Raw genomic sequence first — 23,920 nt, forward strand, 5'->3', positions numbered from 1 at the left:
ATGATTAACAAACAAGATGCCAGAATGCACCCAGAATAGGTGCAAGTAATGTCAAATCTGATGACCACCACTTATAACTATTTATTAATCTTTTACTTGTTTTCAGTAAAATAGCCATTATAAAACATATTGGTGTCAGTCTCAAACTATTCAACCTGTCTTCCACAAAACTACATGTGACAGCAGTGTGTACTACCTACAAGAAGCATTGCAGCATCTCACCAACAAAACCCTGTCACCCAGAAAGACAAGGGCAGCATGCATAATGGAACATTAACATGTCCAAAGTTCCTTCCAAGTCACACATCTTCCTTACTTAGACATAAAGACTGGCTGTTAGTTTCACTATCGCTGAGTCAAAATTCTGGACCACCTTACCTAACAGGACCAAGAAAGTCCGCCACACAGGATTGCAGCTGTTCTAGAAGAAGGCTCACCACCATCTTCTCAAGGACAACAAGAGATGGGCAATAAATGAGGGCAATTTCCACATTCCGAGAATACCCTAAATCCCCCACGTTTCTCATGGAGCTAGTTTTGAGGGGTGCAAAACTACTGCTTTCCCTCAACCTGGTCCACTACGTCTGAGGGGGTTTCCCAGAACAAAACCTGCTTTAGCCGTTGTCTGGGATGGGCTGGTACAATAACAACAACCTACTTTCATATAGCACCTTTGATATAGTAAAACCTACTGGGTTCTTCACAGCAGCATTTATCAAAAGAAAATTTGACACCGAGAAACATAAGGAAATATTAGGACAAGTGGTCAAAAGCTTGGTCAAAAAGTACGTTTTAAGGAAGGTAATATTTTGGAGGTTTGTTGGGCTGGTGGACCTTACAGAGATAAGGACGGGGTGAGACCAAGGAGGAATTTGAAAACAAGGATGAGAATTTTGAAATTGAGGCATTGCTGGACTGTAACTCAATGGATGTCAGCGAGCAGAGGTGTGAGGGTGAACAAAACTTGAGGACACAGGAAACAAAGTGTAGGTAGGATAAGCTCACATTTACAGAGGGTGGAAGGCCACCCAAGAGTGCACTGGAATAATTGTGTCTGGAGGTAACAAAGTCATGGATGAGGGAGTTAGAGGCAGGACATACACTGGATATAAGAATATAAGAACTAGGAGCAGGAGTAGGCCATCTGGCCCCCTCGAGCCTGCTCCACCATTCAATAAGATCATAGCTGATCTTTTCATGGAACCAGCTCCACTTACCCACCCGCTCACCTTTAATTCCTTTACTGTTCCAAAATTTATCTATCCTTGCCTTAAAAACATTCAATGACGTGGCCTCAACTGCTTCACTGGGCAGGGAATTCCACAGATTCACAACCCTTTGTGTGAAGAAGTTCCTCCTCAACTGAGTCCTAAATCTGCTTCCCCTTATTTTGAGGCTATGCCCCCTAGTTCTAGTTTCATCCGCCAGTGGAAACAACTTCCCTGCTTCTGTCTTATCTATTCCCTTCATAGTCTTATATGCTTCTATAAGATCTCCCCTCATTTTTCTGAATTCCAATGAATATAGCCCCAGTCTACTCAGTCTTTCATCATAAGCCAACCCTCTCAACCTAGTGAATCTCCTCTGCACCCCCTCCAGTGCCAGTATATTCTTTATCAAGTAAGGAGACCAAAACTATACACAGTGCTCCAAGTGTGGCCTCACCATTCATGGTGCAAGGCCAAAGGGAATAGAATGAAGCAAAGTATTCAGCAGCTGCTGAGGTAGAACCTTCACGGAAGTACCAACCTGTGACTTGAACTGCACTTTCAGTAGTGGCTGCAATCTCTAAAGAATCATAGAATTCCTACAATGCAGAAGGAGGGCATTTAGCTCATTGAGTCTGCACCAATAAAAATCCCACCCAGACCCTATTCCTGTAACCCCATCTATTTACTCTGTTGTTCCCTCTAACTTTCAGGGGCAATTTAGCATGGCCAATCCATCTAACCTGCACATTTTTGGACCGTGGAAGGAAACCCATGCAGTCACAGAGAGAACATGCAGATTCCACACAACCAGCGACCCACAGTCAGAATTGAACTCGGGTCCCTAGTGCTGTGAGACAGCACTGCTAACCACTGTGCCATTGTGCTGCCCATGAAGGAGGTGATCGTAATGTCACTGGACCAGCGAGATTGGGGTGTGGGGCCAGGATCGACAAAGTTATTGAGGGTGGGATAACTTGGAAGGAACTCCATTGAGTACAGGGTGTCTGATTAGGCAGACAAGCCCCCTTCTGGGTCGACGATGCCTGGACTTGTGGCACCGGCCTCTCTCTCTGAAAAATCCCAGCGCTGGCAGGAAGAGACCCCAAAGAGACCATTCATTTGGCATTTTAGGGTCTCAAGTGTCCCACAGGCTGATGCCTGCTCTACCACTGGTGTGATAAGTGATGGACACAGCACCAATGTCATGATGCCCAATTTCACATCGCTGTCCCATCCCACCTGCCATCCTGCCCTCCCAGGAAGCAGCATCAAATTCTGGCCAATGTTGAATGTTGCAGGCCAATGGCCTCTTAGCAAAACTGAGGAAAGTTTGAAAATGTGATAGATAAAGATTGGGGAGATGCATAGAAAAACGAAAGGAAGGATCTGTAATAGGATGGAGGGCAGGAGAGATTAAATGACAAAAGTTTCATGGTGCCAGGCCAAAGGGAACGATAATGGCTTAATCAGAGAAACAAAGAGATGACTAGCCTACAGGAGGTGTAAATGGCAGGTTGGCTGCCGTCTGAATGCAAGGGAAAAGATGTAAGAAAGAGACAAGACAAAAATTCTATGAGGATGTGTCTAGTGCGGTGGATAGAGGGGAACCGGTGGATGTGGTGTTTATCGATTTTCAGAAGGCGTTTGATAAGGTGCCACACAAAAGGTTGTTACAGAAGGTTAGGGGGCATGGAGTTGGGGGTAAGGTGTTAGCATGGATAGGGGATTGGCTGTCAAATAGGAGGCAGAGACTGGGTGTCAGTGGGTGCTATTCGGATTGGTGGTTGGTTACTAGTGGAGTGCCCCAGGGATCGGTGCTGGGGCCTCAGCTATTTACCATTTATATAGGTGATCTGGAGGAGGGAGCCGAGTGTAAGGTGTCAAAATTTGCCGATGACACAAAGATAAGTGGAACAGCAAATTGTGCGGAGGGTGTGGAAAGTCTGCAGAGGGATCTAGATAGGCTGAGTGAGTGGGCAAGGACCTGGCAGATGGAATACAATGTTGGCAAGCGTGAGGTTATCCACTTTGGTAGGAATAATAGTAGGAAGGACGACTACTTACAAGGTGAAAAGTTGCAGCATGCTACGGTGCAGAGGGACCTGGGGGTCCTTGTGCATAAGTCGCAAAAACCCAGCCTACAGGTGCAGCAGGTGGTCAGGAAGGCAAATGGGATGCTGGCCTTCATAGCGAGGGGGATTGAATATAAAAGTAGCAAGGTCTTGCTGCAACTGTACAGGGCACTGGTGAGGCCGCAGCTGGAGTACTGTGTGCAGTTTTGGTCGCCGCACTTGCGCAAGGATATTTTGGCCTTGGAGGGAGTGCAGAGGAGGTTCAATAGACTGATACCGGAGTTGAGGGGGTTGAGCTATGAGGAGAGGCTGAATAGGCTGGGCTTGTACTCATTAAATTTAGAAGGATTGGGGGGGGGATCTCATTGAGACGTATAAGATGATGAAAGGGATGGATAGGGTAGAGGTGAAGAGGTTCTTCCCGCTCAGAAAGGACAGCAGGACTAGAGGGCACAGCCTCAAGATAAGGGGGGGTGCAGTTTAGAACAGAGTTGAGGAGGAACTTCTTCACTCAAAGGGTGGTGAATCTCTGGAATTCTCTGCCCATTGAAGTGGTGGAGGCTACCTCGCTAAATATATTTAAGACGTGGGTAGATAGGTTTTTGGTAGGCAAGGGGATTAAGGGTTATGGGGAGAAAGCCGGAAAGTGGAACTGAGCCACTTCAGATCAGTCATGATCTTACTGAATGGCGGGGCAGGCTTGAAGGGCTAGATGGCCTACTCCTGTTCCTATTTCTTATGTTCTTAAGAGAAAAGACCAGCAAAAGGAAAAAATGGGGAGGAGGTTATGAGCTAAAATTGTCGAACTCAGCGTTGAGTCCAAAAGATTGTAAAATGCCCTATGGAAAGATGAGCTTGTGTTGAGCTTCATTGGAACATTGCACCAGGCTAAAGAAAGAAAGGTCAGGATGGGAGACAAGGTGGGGAATTAAAAATAACAGGTGACAACAAACTTGGGGTAATGTAAGCAGACTCAATGAAGGCATTCTTCAAAGTGGCCTTCAATTGCGTTTGGATCGCTCAGTTCTTTCCCTATTTCTTTTAAGAGTTCTTCTTTCTTAAAGAAACAACTTGTGAAACAAGCACAAATATCAATAAACAAGACTGGCTGCAATGCAAGTGTTGTCCCCTCCATGGCAGAATTTTATGTCAATCGGGCAGGTGCACTCCTGACCCAAAAGCACATGAAATCATGCGAGAGGATGTTGGGTGCGCATCCTGACAACATCATGCACTTGTGCGATATTTTGGTCACCAGATGCAAGTGGGAATCGGCAGCATGCCTGCCAACAATTAAGCAGCTAGCTAAGGGAATCACAAATAACATGGACAGGCGGTCATCCTGTTTTTTCACTTTTCTCATCCAAATGTGCGATATAAAGGGGGCAGGGGCACTGACTGTGTGAGTCATGAGGAGTTCAGGATAGACTTTGCCTTAGCACTACTGTTGAGATTTCAGACCTTTTCCTCTGGTTTCTTGTGCGTATTTGTATTGTTAACCTTGTTCTGAGTGCGGCACAGTGGCACAGTTGTTAGCACTGCTGCCTCACAGCGCCAGGGTTCAATTCCAGCTTCGGGTCATTATCTGTGTGGAGTTTGCACATTCTCCCTGTGTCCAAGTGGGTTTCCTCCAGGTGCTCCAGTTTCCTTCCACAGTCCAAAGATTTGTGGGTTAGGTGGATTGGCTTTGGTAAATTCCCCCTTAGTGTGGGAGGGATTAATGAGGTAAATACATGGTGTTGCAGGGATAGGATAGGGCCTGGGTGGGATTGCTATTGGCGGAGATTCAATGGGCCTCCTTCTGCACTGTAAGGATTCGATAATTCTATGTCTCTTCAGTTCTGTTGGAGTATTCCTGCCCATTGCAGCCTTCAGTATTCGGACCATCTACATTTCAGCAGACAGGGATTGGAGGTCCAACAAAACCAACATGATCAGCACCATATCCACCACCACAAACATTCACCCACTCCATCACCAATGGACCGTGGCAGCAGTGTATGTCATATACAAGGTGCACTGCAGCAACTGACTAACAGTCCTTCAACAGCACTTTCCAAACTCACAATCTCTAGCATCAAGTGGAACAAGGACAGCAGATACATGAAGCCACCTTGAGGTCAGGTCATAATTCCATGAAAGCGGCATCACAGGTAGACAGGGTGGCAAAGAGGTGTTTGGAACACTTGCCGTCATCAGTCAGAGCACTGAATACAGGAGTTGGGATGTGTACAATTCTGGTCGCCTTGCAATAGGAAGGATGTTATTAAACTGGAAAGGGTGCAAAAAAGATTTACAAGGATGTTACTGGAACCAGAAGTTTTAAATTATAAGGAGAGGCTGGGTAGGCTGGGAAGAGGATGAGGGATGACCTTACAGAGGCGTATGAAATCAACAGAAGCATAGAAAGGTCAATAGCTACGGTCTTTTCCCCAGTGTAGGGAAATCCAAAACTAGGGGTGGCATGGTGGCACAGTGATTAGCACTGCTGCCTCAGAGCACCAGAGACATGGGTTCGATTCCCTGCTTGGGTCACAAACTATGTGGAGTCTGCACATTCTCTCAGTGTCTGTGGATTTCCCCCGAGTGCTCTGGTTTCCTCTCACAGTCTAAAAGACGTGCTGGTTAGGTGCAATGGCCGTGCTAAATTCTCTCTCAGTGTCCCTGAACAAGTGCCAGAGTGTTGCGACTGGGATTTTTCACAGTAACTTCATTGCAGTGTTAATGTAAGCCTACTTGTGGCTAATAAACTTTACTTTAGAGGCCATAGGTTTAAGGTGAGAGGGGGAAGATTTAAAAGGGACCCGAGGGGCAACTTTTTCTCACAGAGGATGGTGTGTATATAGAGTGAGCTGCCAGAGAGGTGGCAGAGGTGAGTACAATTACAACATTTAAAAGACATTTGGACGGGTACATGGATGGGAAATGTTTAGAGGGAAATGGGCCAAACGCAGGCAAATGGGTCTAGTTCATTTTAGGAAACCTGGTTGGCACGGATGAGTTGGGCCAAAGGGCCTGTTTCCGTGCTGTATATCTCTATGACTCGAGGTCGCATGTCATTCTGCCTTGGAATCATAGCATTATTTCTTCAGTGCTGCCAGGTCAAAATCGATGAATTCGCTCCCTAACAGCACTGTGGATATACCAACAAAACATGGACTGAGCGGTTGAACAAGGTAGTTCACCAGCACTTTCTCAAGGACATTTAGGGATGGGCAATAAATAGCAGCCTTGCCAATGATACTCACATCCCAGGAATGAATTCAAAAAAGCTTTCTCCACTGATGGGGCAGTCTAGGATAAAGGACTGTGCTCTTAACATTAGATCCAGACCATTCAGGAGAAAAGTTAGGAAATGCTTCTTTACACAAAGAGTGTTAGAAGTCTGGAAGTCTCCTCTCTCAAAAGCAGTCAATACTGGTTCAATTAATATGTTTAAGTCTGAGAACGATGGATTTTTGCGTGTTAAGAGTATGAAGAGACATGATGCCATGCTGGTGGATAAAGTTAAGATACAGGTCAACCTTGATCTAACTGAATGACGGATAAGCTCAAGGGACTAAATGACTAATCCTATTCCTATGTTCCTATTAACTGGGGCCCTATCTGCCCTCTCAAATGTACATGGCACAGTGGTTGGCACTGCTGCCTCACAGGGCTAGTGACTTGGGTTCGATTCCAGCCTTGGGTGACTGGATGGAACTTGTGTCTGCATGGTTGCCTCCGGGTGCTTCGGTTTCCTCCCAAAGTCCAAAGATGTGCAGTTTGGGTGGATTGGCCATGCTAAATTGCTCCTTAGTGTTCAAAAATGTGTAGGTTAGGGAAGTTAACAGGTAAATGCATGGGGTTAAGGGAATGCAGCGGAGAAAAGGGAAGGGAGTGGGGTGGGACTGGGGGTTGGACCTGGGTAAGATACTCTGTCAGACAATCGGTGCAGGCTCGACAAGTTGAATGGCCTCCTTCTGCATTATAGGGATTCTATAAAATAAAACATTTCATGGAATTATTTTGAAACACAGCAGAGGTTCTTTTTGCCTTGATGTCCAGACCAACAATCCTTTGTTAACCCTCACCAAGAAACAGATTGGCTTGCTACGCACAAATTGGGTGCCTTGGTTTCCTACATCGCAGCAGCGAATATAAAAATACATAATTGGCAGTAAAGCATTTCGGATGCTCCTCAGATGTGAAAGGTGTGACAGAAATGCCAATGTCTTGCTTCCCGTCCTGCAGTCTGTGTGCTGACTTGTTGAGATTTAGTTGGACTCCATCAACGCGCTCCTCTGTTGAGATGTGTTGCGATGACACCGCCCCCCACCCCCCAACCTGCTATTGTCAACAATCATGGCTATTCTGGGCTGAGTTAGTGTGTCATTTCCTGTTTACTTGTTTGTTGTTGGAATGGAAGCTTGTTGAGGTGACGGAGCTGTCAGCCACTGTTCCACTGCCTCAGCGCTGAGTGGGCTGGATTCAGACACTATTGGACAAAACCTGCTAAAGTAACAGTAGGTTTGAAGTCATAGCCCTCCCCCCAGTGGGGCTCACATTGCCGTCAGACGTTTGTAAAAGTTTATTTTTGACCTTATTTCTGCAATGTAGTTAGTTTCCAGACTGCTGCAGCCTCCAGACTGACACATGGTCCAGAATTTCCAGGCTCATAAATAGAAAAGGCTGTAAACCTGTCCTTGGGTGGCAGCCCCCAGAGGTCTCTAAACCACTCTATGCCTTATAAACTGCCTGTAACACACATGATGCACAGCTTAAGGCAGCCACCACTGAAATTACAATTCAAATTAGATCCCTCGATGTGCCCAGCAGTTTGCCAAATGATTGAATTGATTTATTATTGTCACATAAAGGCGGCTCCAGATTTCTTGCGAGCTGTCCCCAGCTCACCCTCAATCTTTTACTCTCAGGAAGGCGAATGGGATGCTGGCCTTCATAGCGAGGGGGATTGAATATAAAAGTAGGGAGGTCTTGCTGCAGCTGTATAGGGCATTGGTGAGGCCGCAGCTGGAGTACTGTGTGCAGTTTTGGGCGCCGCACCTGCGCAAGGATATTTTGGCCTTGGAGGGAGTGCAGAGGAGGTTTACTAGGCTGATACCGGAGTTGAGGGGGTTGAGCTATGAGGAGAGGCTGAATAAACTAGGCTTGTACTCGTTAGAGTTTAGAAGAATGAGGGGAGATCTCATTGAGACGTATAAGATGATGAATGGGATGGATAGGATAGAGGTGGAAAGACTCTTCCCGCTCAAAAAAGACAGTAGGACTAGGGGGCACAGCCTCAAGATAAAGGGGGGGCGGTTCAGAACGGAGTTGAGGAGGAACTTCTTCACTCAAAGGGTGGTGAATCTCTGGAATTCTCTGCCCGTTGAAGTGGTGGAGGCTGCCTCGCTAAATATTTTTAAGAAGCGGGTTGATGGGTTTTTGATAAGAGAGGGGATTAAGGGTTATGGGGAGAGGGCGGGAAGGTGGAGCTGAGCCACGACAGATCAGCCATGATCTTATTGAATGGCGGGGCAGGCTCGAAGGGCTAGATGGCCTACTCCTGCTCCTATTTCTTATGTTCTTATGTTCTTATTCTGTGCTCTTAGTGCCAGTTCCAAGCAGGCGTTCTGGATGGTTCCTGGATGCCCTCACCAATATGGCATGCTCCATGTCGGGGGGGGAGGGGTGTACAGCAGTATGCCATTGAGGTTCAGGGGCTGAGCTCCACCCTGGAAGTGAAGCTGACATTGTAAAACTGATGGTGAGGGGTTCTGGGTAGTTGGTATTTGGGGGTCGTCAATCGATTAGGTTGGTACAAGCCAATGCTCACCATTGCCTCTGTTCTTTATGTGGGTGAGTAGATTGGGCATGAATCCCAGCAAATGACTTTGAGCAATGCTCAAGTCGATGACTCATTCTCAGCTGAATGCTGCCCCGCAGACAATAACTTGACCTTTATCTACTGGTTTGCAAGTTTGCGCCTGAATCCGGAAACCGCACCAGACACATGGGGAATGGAACATTGAACAGACCCTGTCCATTTTAGCAATGAAACAAACCCAGCATCACCATCAACACAATACGGAGTAAAGCACCCTTTTCGCTCTCTCCATCATACACTCTCAGGGCAAAGCACTGGTTAGTAACTTGTCCTCTGTACTGTCACCATCAAATGACCTTGGTGCATCTACAGCAGTGGGTTAGATACAGAATAAAATGTTCTCTACATTGCCTCAGAGTACAGGATGAATACAGAGAAAAGTTCTCTCGGCACCGTCCAATTAAACACTCTCTGGGAAAGTATAACATGGGTGGGATATGGAGTAAAGCTTCCTCTAAATTGTCCTGTCAAATGCCCCCAGGACAAGTACAGTACGAGGTTAAGTACAGAGTAAATTTCCCTCTATACTGGACCCATCAAACACTCCCAGGACAGGTATGGCACGGGGTTAGATACAGAGTAAAGCTCCCTCTACACTGTCCCCCATCAAACACTCCCAGGACAGGTACAGCATGGGGTTAGATACAGAGTAAAGCTCCCTCTACACTGTCCCCATCAAACACTCCCAGGACAGTACATCACGGGTTGGATACAGAGTCAAGCCTTCTCTACAGGATTCCCTTTCCCATCAATGTGCATTCTAAAGTATTGTGACATTTCTCTTGATTACTGAGGTGCTGTAGTGTATATGTCAGTTTCATATTACATTCCTTTTAATCAGACATATGAAATGGGAGCCTCCCTTTAACAAAATCTTTGTGTTTGATTTTAGGCAAGAAACAAACAGACGGGGGACCTGGCTGCAGTGAAGATCATAAAAATGGAACCCGGTAAGAATTTTGACTCAACATTGACACACATTTCTCTCTCCTTCAGACAGGAGCAAGAGAGGTTCTGACAAAGGACAAACCTGTCATTACCAGAAGCAGCTCTGTTTTCCAATGTGGCAGAGTGTCTGTGTTTATAGATCGTCATGATGTGGATGTGCCGGCATTGGACTGGGGTAAACACAGTAAAAAGTCTGACAACACCAGGTTTTAGTCCAACCGATTTATTTGATAGTAAACGCACAAGCTTTCGGGTTAGTCCCTTCGTCAGGTGAATCAGACATCACCTGACAAAGGGACTAACCCGAAAGCTTGTGCGTTTACTATCAAATAAATCGGTTGGACTAAAACCTGGTGTTGTCAGACTTTTCACTTTATAGATCGTACCAGGCTGGGCACCAACTGTGCCAAGTCCCATTCATCCATCGCCCCATATTTACCGAGCTGCTTTGTCTCCACTGCATGGCCTATGTCTGCTCAATTTCATATGTTTTTATATTTCTTTTGGTCCAGCAACACATTTTAAAGTTCTTATCCTTGTTTTTGAGCCTCTCTTATGGCCCTCCCTATGTCTATAACTTGCTTCGACCTTACAACCCGCTGAGATATCTGCACTCTTGCAATTCTGGTCCCTTGCATCATCTGGTTTTAATCACTCCATCAACTACAGACCTGCCTTCAGCTGCCTAGGGCTTAAGTTTGGAAATTCCTCCCTAAACTGCTCTGCATCTCTATCTCATTCTTGCCTCAAGACACTCCTTAAAACCTATCCCTGACTAAGCTTTTGGTCATCTGTCCTAATGCCTATTCTGTTATTTAACACTGCCTGCAAGTGAGTTGAGACAAAACATTAAAGGTGCTAACTAAATGCAGGCTGCTGTTAGAGTCAACCTAACTCTTCGCTTTCCTGTTGACGAATTTCAAAGGTTCAAGTATATATAAGGGCAGCACATGGCACGGTGGTTAGTACTGCTATCTCACACGCTGTGGACCCAGGTTCGATTCCAGCCTCGGGTGACTGTCTGTTGGAGTTGAAGTGCAAGCACTGTTGTTTAAAAAAATATGTGGGGTCATTTTCGACTTCTCCGCTGGGGCTATCACTCTCAAAATGGTGATGTGGAGATGCCGGCATTGGACTGGGGTAATCACAGTAAGAAGTCTTATAACACCAAGTTAAAGTCCAACTTGTTTATTTGGTAGCAAACGCCACTTGCTTTCGGGGCACTTGCTGCTCCTTCGTCAGGTGAGTGGGGAGATCTGATCACAAACAGGGGGCATATAAAGCCACAAACTCAATTTACAGAATAATGATTGGAATGCGAGTCTTTACAGCTAATCAAGCCTTAAAGTACAGACAATGTAAGTGGAGATAGCATTAAGCACAAGTTAAAGAGATGTGTATTGTCTCCAGATAGTTAGTGAGATTTTGCAAGTCATAGGGGTTACAGATAGTGTGATATGAACCCAAGATCCCGGTTAAGGCCGTCCTCATGAGTGCAGAACTTGGCTATTGGTCTTTGCTCTGCGACTCTGTGCTATCGTGTGTCGCGAAGGCCGCCTTGGAGAACGCTTACCAGAAGATCAAAGGTTGGTCATGGGCATTCGGCCTGGACTTGCGAAATCTCACTAACTGTCCTGTCTGGACACAATACACATCTCTTTAACTTGTGATTAACCCTCTATCCACTTATACTGTCTGTACCTTTAGGCTTGATTAGCTGCAGAGACTTGCATTTCAATCATTACTCTGTGAATTGAGTTTGTACCTTTATATGCCCTGTTTGAGAAAAGATCTCCCACTCACCTGACAAAGGAGCAGCAAGCGCTCCAAAAGCTAGTGGTGTTTGCTACCAAATAAACCTGTTGGATTTTAACCTGGTGTTGTAAGACTTCTTACTCTCAAAGTGGTACAAGTTTCACAGGTACCCAGCCGCACATTGAGTTTCTCAGCCAATTTGGGGTTCTTGGTTTGAAGCTAAGACAGTATCAAGAGGCTGTTTTACCAGATGGGGTACCTCAGCCCACCCTGTCCTTGGCTGAACTCCTCGTCCAGTTACTGTAGGTGAGCACTAATGAAGGAGCTGAACCCTGACTGGGCTCATCCTCCTCCAACCCTGGAGGAACTGAAGCATTTTGCAATGTCCCTAGTGCTGGTGCTGCAGCAAGCAGGTCGTTCCGAACAAACACCATTCGACTTGGGGACTTCTACGTCAGTCCACATTGCCTGGATCTATCCTTATCTCTCTTTTTTCTTAATTTATATCTCTGTTACTATCGTTATCGCTATCTCCATCTCGCTTTCCATCTCCAACTATTTCTCCCTTCATCTCTTTCTGTCTCTATATTTCACTCTATCTCTTGTTCTGTGTGTGAGTCTGCTCCTTTGACCCTCTCATTGTGTTTGTGAATGTGTAATGTCTTGGGAGATCTCACTACATCAAAGGCACTATATATAAGGTTTGTTCTGTCTCTCTGTGGGTGTGCGCACCTCTATCAGTGAGTCTTCCTCTATATTTCTCTGTCTACATGCGTGTTTCCCTGGCTGTTCCTGTTGATTTGTCATGATGTCTCCTTGTGTCTCATTTTTCTCAGTCAGTGTTTGTCACTTTCTCTTTCTTGGTTTCCCTGCCTGCATTTGCCGCATATATAAATATATATCTTTTTCTCATGCCTCTGTGTCTCTGCCATTGTGTGTATGGGAGTCTCTCCTTGTACCCCCTCTCTATTTGCCTGCCTGCATTTCTGCCTGAATATCTGTGTATCCCGTTGTGTGCATCTCTGTGAATCACACTACGTGTGTGTCTTTTTCTCTGGGTCTGTGTGCCTGTATTTTAACGTATCTCTCTCTCTCTCTCAATGTCTTGTGTGACTCTTTCTGTCTGGGTACAGTAACTGGTCTCACAATACCAGGTTAAAATCCAACAGGTTTATTTGATAATACAAGCTTTCGGAGAACTGCCCCTTCATCAGGTGAATGCAGGATTTGAAAGCTCGTGCTATCAAATAAACCTGTTGGACTTTAACCTGATGTTGTGAGATTACTTGCTGTGCCTACCCCAGTTCAACGCCGGCAACTCCACATCTTTCTGTCTGCGTATCTGTTTCTGGGGTAGGTTTAGTTCAGTTGGCTGGTTTGTGATGCTGAGTGATGCCAACAGTGTGGGGTCAATTTCCGTACTGGCTGAGGTTATTCATGAAGCTTAAGTTTATTTATTAGTGTCACAAGTAGACTTACGTTAACAATGCACTGTGAAAATCCCCTAGTCGCCACACTCCAGCGCCTGTTCAGGGACACTGAGGGAGAATTTAGCATGGCCAATGCACCTAACCAGCACGTCTTTGGACTGTGGGAGGAAACCGGAGCACCCGGAGGAAATTCACGGGGAGAACATGCAGACTCTACACAGTCACCCAAGCCAGGAATCGAACATGTGTCCCTGGTGCTGTGAGACAGCCGTGCTAACCACTGTGCCACTGTGCTGCCCTGAAGACCTCGCCTTCTCAACCTTGCCCCTCGCCTGAGGTGTGGCGATCCTCAGATTAAAATTACCAGCAGTCAACTCTCCCCCTCAAAGGAGAGGACAGCCAATTGTTATCTGGGACAGGGGTGACTTTACCTCTCTGTCTCTCTCATTATCTCATATTCCGACTACCCGACACTCATTTCCAGTGATCAGCCCTTGAAATCCAGTAGCTGTGATTATTCTTCAGCGCAATTATTTGGCTGTGTTTTGAAGTGGTTTCTTGTGAGCTTTGTTTCACAGCTTTATTCAATTTGCATGTGTGCACTGAAAGGTAGAAATCACTTCCAGGAAACCCTGCCCCAGGAGCCGGGTAACAGTGAGATAAGATTATCGGTAAATAGAGCACCAGAATTCATCAGAAAAAAACCCCGAGGAATCCTGTGCCTTGTGTTAGAGAGTGAGCAACTGAAAGTCTTAGAGAGATGAAACCAGTTTCAGCAGGTGTGAAGGTATTGACTCTCTGCTCCTTGTGTGTTTGCCTCTGAGGGGAGAGCAGGGGGTGCTTGGGGCATGGGGAGGGTGGTATGAAATGAATACAAAAAGAAAAGTCATAATGTTTCCTCCTTAGAGCTCAGTGTAAGGAGTAGAAGAGTTTGTTTAAAGTTTATTTATTAGTGTCACAAGTAGCTTCACATTAATACTGCAATGAAGTTACTGTGAAAATCCCCTAGACGCCTGTAATAACTCCATGGAGGCGAAAGTCCCGTCACCAAGTTACTTTGTTTACACCTTGCATCTGTACACAACCAGCTCTTCAGTTGCTTCCTGCTGAATGCAGGCTGGGGGTCTGACATTGCTGCTTTAAATAGGGAGCATGAGGCTCCCTGATTTAACCATCACTTAGGACTCGTCTGGTAGTCTATACTCGAGCAAGCCAACCTCATTAGCCTGGCTGAAGTCATCACATCACCATATTCCGGCAGTTGGGTTACACTGAGGGAGAATTTAACACAGCCAATGCTCCTAACCAGCACGTCTTTTGGACTGTGGGAGGAAACTGGAGCACCTAGAGGAAACACATGCAGACACGGGGAGAATGTGCAGACTCTGCACAGACAGTGACCCAAGCTGGGAATCGAACCCACGTCCCTGGGACTGTGAGGCAGCTGTGCTAACCACTGTGCACTGTGCTGTCCAGCTGATAAGTCTGCGAGCATAAGAAAATTTTTTTTGCATCTTTGTGCTTATCCCTCTAAGGATATTACGATTTACAGTCTGACATGCCGTGAAGTGAACACGTCTTCCACATTTTACACCAGCTGATAGGGTAATTAGCCCAAGAAGATAGGTGTTTTTAGTGGACACCCACAACCCTGCTAGAGCAGGAAGGATGCTAAAACGCATCCACCTGCCGCGAATATCCCACTGGGATGTCAAAGGAACGTCAGATTGTCTGAAGTGGAGTTCAAACCCAGAACCTTCTATCTCACAGACAGAGACAGCTGAACCAAAGGTTCGTTTCTGCCAGAAAAAGACTGAAATGACCTACAAAGGAGTTGAGGGTTATTGGGATGCAGGCAGGATCAGATCCACCATGACGTCACTGAATGGTAAAGCAGATTCGAGGGGCCAAATGGCCTGCTCCTGCTCACAGAGTCACAGTCACAGAGGTCTGCAGCATGGAAATAGGCCCTTTGGCCCAACTTGTCCATGCCGCCCCTTTATTTTAAACCCCTAAACTAATCCTAATTGCCCGCACTTGACCCATATTCATCTATACCCCTATGATCTATTGAAAAATCCCAATTGCAGCATGAGGTCGAGGAACAGAAATTGCAGATGGAATGCTACCATATTTCCAGTGATTTTCTCATTGCAGAAGTGATGGTCTAGTGGCGTTATCACTCGAGTATTAATCCAAAAACTCAGCTAATGTTCTGGGGATCCGGTTTCGAATCCCGCCACGGCAGAATTTGAATTCAGTAAAGAAGTATCTGGAATTAAGAATCTATTGAACGCATCTGGTTCACTAATGCCCTTTTAGAGAAGGAAATCGGCCGTCCTTATCGGCCATGTGACTCCAGAGCCACAGCAACGTGGTTGACTCTGAATTGCACTCCAAACAAGGGCAACCAGGAATGGGCAATAAATGCTGGCCGGAATCCAACCAGTGACACCCATGTCCCATGAATGAATACAAAAAAATCAGCGCCCGCAGGAATGGTGGGGATCCTGACAAGCCACAAACAGGACTAGTTCCAAATGGCTCCAGGTCACAGGATGTGGAATAGGAGAAGAATCTGAGAGGAATAGAACATAGAACATTGCAGCGCAGTACAGGCCATTCAGCCCTCAATGTTGCACCGACCAGTGGAACCAATCTAATGACCCTCTAACCTAAACTATTCCAATGTTATCCATAGGCCTATCCACTGACCATTTGAACGCCCTTAAAGAATGGCACTGAAACTGCCAAAGCTGTACACCAGAGCAGCTCATCGGATCCTGAAGGGGCACAGTCAGTGGGCATAGAGCACAAAACACAAGATGGAATAATGAGTCTACCTGTTTGAGACACAGGTACAGATACACATGGAGTGTTCTGTACAATTCTTAGCACTGGTGGGAGACTTTCACCCACTCAATTGAGGTTGGACCAGATTAGAATATTATAGAATCCCGACAGTGCAGAAGGAGGCCATTTGGCCCATCGGGCCTGCACTGATCCCCGTAACCATCACCCTGCTAATTCCCCCTGATGCTAAGGGTCAATTTAGCAACATTGCTAAATGTAACCTGCATATCTTTGGAGTGTGGGAGGAAACCCACAAAGACACAAGGGTAATGTGCAGACAATTACCCTAGGTTGAAATTGAACCTGGGTCCCTGGTGCTGTGAGGCAGCAGTGCTAACCACTGTGCTGCCCATAGGATCGGGAAATGTGATTACATATTCAGTTGAAAAGAGATACAGTTGATCAAATAGCTTCCTTCTGTACTGTAAATTCTACAGTTCTAGATCTCAGAGTTGAAAAGCCATAGTCCAATCCTGTGCCCAGGGTTACAGAAAATCTTTTGAAAGAAGAAATAATTACATGATGTATATTTGGAGTTTTATCAGCAGAGAATAGCTGAGGTTGATCTCCACCCATTGAGATAAAACTTGCTGTACAAAAAGGCAATGCTAATGAATTCTGCATGTGAGAAACAGTGCAGCTTTCATGTGGTCAGGCTGCTTCCTGGTTGCCATGGCAGCCTACAGGCCTACTTTCTCCGTGTACATCCGCCACATGTGGGCAGAGGCCTGCGGTGGGCTGCAGCCCAGCCTGACGCTTTGCAAGTGCTGCAGGATGTAGTCACTGCACCTCTGGAGAAGGGGAGAGAGGGGGAGGGGAGGGCAGGGCGACAAGAGGAAAGGGTTGACAGTGAGGTAGGTAGGGGAACTCCTTTTGCATGAGCTGTCAGCATTGGAGGAAGGATGGTCACTTAATAACAGCCTGAGGTCTGGTGCTAAGAGTAGCCGTTTCTCTATGTTATTAATCCCTGCTTATGCCAAAAAGCGAAGGCTTCCTACAGCGTTCAGAAAAAGAATGAAAGATGGAAAAAATGTACGAGAGAATCTCGTGAATGAGAGCCAATGTGGGTCAAAGTGCAGGGAGTTCGGAGGAGGGGGTGAGATGAGTCAGGTTTAGGAGTGCAGAGCTTACTCTGCATTCTATGCACCTCACACAATTTGTTCTACTAATTATGTTCAATGCTCTTAACATCTGAAGGTATGAATTAATAGTTTAATACAAGGCTTTTTAAAAAAATTGAACACCTGTGCGTGTTGATGAATGGATTAGAGTCTGGTGGATGCAGGTTGCAAATCCAGCCTCTCTCCTTTACAGGAAGCTCAAGTGATTTCTACATGCACCCAGATCATTGTAACTACTAATGCAATTACTGAGTGGTCAACATAAACTGTTAGCAAATTTCAGACTCCCAAGCCACAAAAAGCCAACATAAAGGATGGAATTTTCCTGTCCTGGTCGCCACGGGAAAGGTAGCAGGTGGGACACGGACCATGCAAAGGTCCATTGAGTACAGTACAGAAGGAGGCCATTCAGTCCATTGAGTCTGCACTGACAATAATCCCACCCCAGGCCATTTCCCCACAACCCAACACATTTACCCCACTAATCCCTCTAACCGCTACATCCTGGGGCACTCAGGGGCAATTTTAGCATGGCCATTGCACCTAAACCGCACATCTTTGGACTGTAGGAAGAAACTGGAGCAACCGGAGGAAACCCATGCAGACACAGGGAGAACATGTAAACTCCACACAGACAGTGACCCAAGTTGGGAATCGAACCCAGGCCCCTGGAGCTGTGAGGCAGCAGTGCTAACCATTATGCTACCGTGCAGCCCACGGTGGCACGATGTTCCTGCCGTGGAGTGAGCGCAGCTTGAAAATCCCATCCAAAATGTCTGGCTTCCTTCTTATGTCGGTACATTGTTCTCTGTCTCTTCATCTAAGTCACTAATATAGGTTGTAAATAGCTGAGACCCCAGCACTGATCTCTGCGGCACTCCACTTTCCACTGAAAAAACCTTGTTTATTCCCACTCCCTGTTTTCTCTCCTTTTACCAATCCTCAAACCATGCTAATATGTTACCCCCAACTTAACTCACCCAGTAACATTTAGTGCGGCACCTTATCAAACACCCTTTGGAAATCAAGCTATACTACAGGTAATCACCATCCTAATTAGAAGCAGATTCAGCTCACACTTAAAGGAATTCAGTGAATTACTGTTCACTGCACAAGTTGGTAGCTTGGAAAAAGAACAGCCCAACGTCCAATCCATAACTTGTTAGCATTCTCCCTGTTCCTGTCTAAATTAATGTGGACATGCCGGTGTTGGACTGGGATAGGCAAAATAAGAAGTCTCACAACCACCAAGTGATTGATGAAGGGACAGCGCTCCGAAAGCTTGTGCTACCAAATAAACCTGTTGGACTTTAACCTGGTGTTGTGAGACTTCTTACTGTATCTAAATCTATCCAGTTGAAATAATTGAGCCACAGTCAGAGTGCTGTGCAGAGAGGTGATTTTACATCAGAAGGACATTCAGCCCATTCAATCCATGGTCTGAATGTCCTTCTGATGTAAAATGACTGAATCAAATCACCCTTAACTCCATGCTCTTCTAAAATATCGAGACTCAGCTTGTTCGGCCTAGTTATTGGCAGCTAATGAAGGTTTTGCGAATCAAGCTTGTGGCCATCCTCTGCATTCTTTCCAAAGCCTCAAGATCTCCCATCGTACAAGGTGGCCAGACCTGAACACAGTACTGAGACCAAACCTTACAACTTAAGGACTTTCTTAGCTAATTTCGCTGTTTCTATTGTGGATAGAATGTTCCTGTTGTGGGTAAGAAGCATTGAAGTTTCCAATCAGCCGTGATCATATCAAATGGTGGAGCAGGCTCAATGGGCTGAACAGTCTGTTCCTGTTCTTATGTTCTAAGCTCGATTCCTAATGTCACTGTGCAGTGAGTTAACGATCTAAGATTTATGAGACATTGTGATGCTGTCTCAGTGTCACATGAAGATAAACAGCCCACAGATGTCCCAGCTTTCGTACAACCTTTGTTTCTCGATATACTGCCCTAAGTCTATTTAAAGAAACTCGATGGAGGGTTTAATGGGTTGTTACTGGGTTGGGTGGTTATTAATAAAAACAATAATGTCAAAAACAAGTTCACAACAGCTGGATTGTAGTGTGACTTACACTGGAAAATTCATACACAGACTAAGCAATTAGATTAAAATTGGAAAACCATGCAACAAAGATGTAGTTAAGAAAAAGACAATTCAACAGTTAACAGTGAAGTTGTGGCATCATGGTTAGCACTGCTGCCTCACAATTCTAGGAAACTGCATCCGGTTCCAGCCTTGGATGATTGTGTAGAGTTTGCATGTTCTCCTGTGTCTGCATAGGTTTCCTCCGGGTGCTCCAGTTTCCTCCCACACTCCAAAGATGTGCAGATTAAGTAGATTGGCTATGATAAACTGCCTCTTAGTGGCCCAAAATGTACGTGTTAGATAGATTATGATGTGGATATGCCGGCGTTGGACTGGGGTAAACACAGTAAAAAGTCTGACAACACCAGGTTTAAGCTCAACCGATTTATTTGATAGTAAACTCAAGTTTACTGAGTTTACTATCAAATAAATTGGTTGGACTTAAACCTGGTGTTGTCAGACTTTTTACTTAGATAGATTAGCCATGATAAATACGTGGGTTTATGGGGAGAGGGCAGGAGGGAGAGAGAGCCCAGGTAAGATGCTCTGTCAGAGAGTCAGTGTAGGCTTGATGGGCTGGATGGGCTGAGTGATCAAGAAGGCGAATGGAATGTTGGCCTTTATAGCGAGGGGGATGGAAGATAAAAGCAGGGAGGTCTTGCTGCAACTGTACAAGATACTGGTGAGGCTGCAGCTGGAGTACTGTGTGCAGTTTTGGTCGCCGCACTTGCGGAAGGATATATTGGCCTTGGAGGGAGTGCAGAGAAGGGTTACTAGGCTGATACCGGAGATGAGGGGGTTAGCCTACGAAGAGAGACTGAATAGACTGGGTCTGTACTCGTTAGAGTTTAGAAGGCTGAGGGGTTATTGATCCGGTGACAATACCACCACCACTGTTCATGCCCCCCCCCCCCCCAAACCCCAACCTCTGCCACCAGCCCCCCCCCGCCCCTCACACACACACACACACCCCCACCCCCCCCCACCCCCCCAGGGCACCATTCCAATCCCAGTGCTGATGGTTTGCACAGGAGACATGTGTGGCCACATGGCAAGGAAAGGGTGATACCCACTGTCAGCTGACAATGTCTCAGGTAGAGGTGGGGTCACCTGGACAACAGGTCTTCATCATGGCTACACCTTTTCTGCCCAAATCCATTGCCACTAACATATTAATCGAGGCACAGCGCTGGCACAGGTGTTGTTCAGAATTGGTTTCACTTACAAATATTTCACATTACATTGGTTTCACTTCATGTGTGTATCATTGTTATTTGTTGACATCAGTTAGAAATAAATAGACTGGCACGCTTCACGGTTGGCACACATTAACGGTTACAGGGGAGTTAGGGACGTTTCTCGACTATGGGAGAAACGATAGTGTGTTTTCACATTCACTGTTTATTGAATATTCAGTTTAGTCCAGTGTTGTGCTCACCTTTCTGTGGGACATGACTGAACTTGCAGGCTCAGCTGGCCCTCCGTTCTGTTCACTGTAAGGACTTTGTCCTGGATTACTATCAGTGGGGATAATTGAATGAACTCAAAGCCCAGTAAGGATGCTGCAGGGCCATACATCCTGAGGTGGACACACATTTGTACAGTTTGCTACCCTTTAGGCCCCACATTTTCTTAACTTGACTGACCATTCCCAAGACCCCTTCCTTCATCACACCCAGGGTGCCAGGCCCCTGCATCACCCCTCCATGCCCCTGAAGCCATTCCTGGCCCCTTACCCATACCACTGATTCACCCTTGCTGATCTCGAGCCTCCATCCATGCTGCCATTTTCCAGGTCCCCATTCAGGTGTCTCAGAGTTCCATAAAGAAAACTGCCAACCTCAGGCTTAACCTGGCTATCACGGCAGCAAAGTGGTTAGCATTGCTGCCTCATGGCGCCAGGGACCCAGGTTCGATTCCCGGCTTAGGTCACTTCTGTGTGGAGTCTGCACATTCTCCCCATGTCTGCGTGGGTTTCCCCTGGATGCTCCAGTTTCCTCCCACAGTCTGAAAGATGTGCTGGTTAGGTGGATTGGCCATGCTAAATCCTCCCTCAGTGTACCCGAACAGGTGTGGCGACTAGGGGATTTTCACAGTAACTTCATTGCAGTGTGAATGCAAGCTTACTTGTGACACTAATGAATAAACTTAAAAACTTGGAATACTGCAGGTCCATAAGATCCTGGTGCTGGTGATCCCATATGTCTGCTGCTCTTGTGCCTGTGGGTGGTAGCAATCATGGGTTTCTAAGCCTACTTATGACACTTATAAATAAACTTTAAACTACTGTGTCCAGGGGACTCTCCACCTTTTATAATGGATGCATTGGTGTTAATGTGACTTATTAACTGAAAGGGCAGTTATATATATATATGTATATATATATATATGCTATATATATTTATTACTCTATCACATTACCCTTAAAGAGTTCTAAAGGTTTTTGATAAGTAAACTCCTGAGCAAGTTTCGAGTGGGTGGAGTAAAGAAGACAATTGGCCAAACAATAGTAAAATGGGTACAAAACAGAAAGCAGGGAGTAGGGGGGCTAAAAGTAGTTGGCAGAAGATGGAAGTGGTGTTCCACTGGAATCAGAGTGCAGTCACTGATGTTCTGATGGTCACATATGGGTGCCATGGTGGTTAGCACTGCTGCTTCATAGCGCCAAGGAGCTGGCTTCGATCCACGGCTTGGGTCACTGTCTCTGTGTGGAGTTTGCACATTCTCCCCGTGTCTGTGTGCGTTTCCTTTCGCAGTCCAAAGAAGTGTGGGGTTAGGTGGATTGGCCATGCTAAATTGCCCCTTAGTGCCAGCAGGACTAGCTGGGATCAAATGCATGAGGTTACGGGGATAGAGCCTTAAGTGGGATTGTGGTCGGTGCAGACTCGATGGGCCAAATGGCCTCCTTCTGCACTGTAGGGATTCTATTCTATGATTCTACATTCACCTACTTGCATTAAAAATATGGACATGGGAATTGGAAATGCAATTTTAAAATTTGCAGATTGGGGAATCAGTAATACTCAACAAGATGGAGACTACTTGCAGGAATAGTAAAGCTACAAAATAAGGGGCAAATAAATTTCAAATGTAGGGTAGAACATTTTGGCAGAAAGATTGAGGAGGCCACTTACTCTTTAGAAAATCTGAGTATAAACGGAGGAGTGGAGCAAAGCAATCTGGGAGTAGGTACTCACATTAAAAGGAGCAATGTAATAAGGTTATTTTTTTTATTCATTCATGGGACATTTACTGCCCTCCCCAGAGAGTCAACCACATTGCTGTAGCTCTGGGGTCACACGCAGGCCAGACTGGGTAAGGATGGCAGATTTCCTTCCCTAAAGGGGTATTAGTGGGTTTTTCCAACAATCAACAATGGTTTCATGGTCATCAGTAGATTCTTAATTCCAGATTTTTATTTTATCGAATTCAAATTCCACCATCTGTTGGGACGGTGGCAGGATTTGAACCCGGGTCTCCCGGAACGTTAGCTGAGTTTCTGGATTAATAGGCTAGCAATAATACCACTAGGCCATTGCCACCCCATAAAAATGCAAACAAAGTTTTGAAGTTCATTTCTAGAGGGATAGAATTAAAATTCAAGGAGTTATCTTAAACTTGTGTAGATCATTGATCAGATCACTGTTTTTTTTCTGTATATAAAAGATTCCGATATTTGAATACAGAGAAACATTTCAAAGTTTGCCAATGATACTAAACTTGGAGGAGCAACAGACAGTGGGGATGGGTATGCTAGCAGAATGTACAGATGGAACTTAATATAGAGAAGTGTGAGCTGATGCAGACGAGATAGGAAAAGACATTATAGATCTAATGGCACCGTTCTGAAGAGACTGTAAGAACTGCAAGACCTGGGATGTATATGTGTAGACCTTTGAAGGTGGCAAGGCATATTGAGGTTAGCAAATAAGCATTGGGGATTTTTGGGCTTCATAAATTGTATACAAAAGCAGGAAAATTAGGCGGAACCTTTACACATCTGTGGTTAGACCGCAGCTAAAGCCTTGTGGCCAGTTCTGGTCACTTCGTTTCAAAAAGGATGCAAAGTTCCTTGACAGGGTGCAGCGGAGGTTTGCAAAAATGGTTCCAGGGATGAAGATTTTTAGCAACCACATTAGGTTGGGCAGGTTTAGATAAGGTAGACAAGGAAAACACTATTCCCATGAGTTGATGGTGGAAGGTCAAGGAGAACTAGATTTAAGGTGATGGGCAAGAGTAAGGGGGATTGGGGGGGTGGAATTTGACCAAATTGACCTCCTTCTGTGCCAATAATGATTCTATGACCCAGATCTTCCAATCAGCAGCGACTGGGAGTGTATGCCAATAGCCATATTTAAAGCTGCCCCCTTTGTTTAGAAGCTTTCTGTTCTGGCTCCAACTTGGATGCAGTGTTGAGTTGGGACAGGCTGACAGATTTGGCAGACCTAGTAGTGAAGCAAAGTTATACTTTCATTCTCCCCTTGACACAGCTCGCCTCCTAACCTGCACCCACGACAATGTTCAACCTCTTGCAGCCCCAGCAATCACCCTGACAGTTCACCCCC

General features: G+C 45.8%; 1 protein-coding gene across 3 annotated transcripts in view; it reads left to right on the forward strand.

Moving 5' to 3' along the window:
* Positions 1–23,920, forward strand: part of LOC145362126 (mitogen-activated protein kinase kinase kinase kinase 5-like) — a 166,398-nt gene that overhangs the window by 50,925 nt on the left and 91,553 nt on the right. For all 3 annotated transcript variants that reach the window (XM_080218178.1, XM_080218180.1, XM_080218179.1), the window contains one exon: positions 10,045–10,102. In XM_080218178.1, the coding sequence (XP_080074304.1) occupies positions 10,045–10,102 (58 nt within the window). The remainder of the gene's footprint in view (positions 1–10,044; positions 10,103–23,920) is intronic.

Source organism: Carcharhinus amblyrhynchos, unplaced genomic scaffold (assembly GCF_965287045.1).
Source record: "Carcharhinus amblyrhynchos unplaced genomic scaffold, sCarAmb.v2.hapA scaffold_37, whole genome shotgun sequence".
In the NCBI taxonomy this organism is placed as follows: Eukaryota; Metazoa; Chordata; class Chondrichthyes; order Carcharhiniformes; family Carcharhinidae; genus Carcharhinus; species Carcharhinus amblyrhynchos.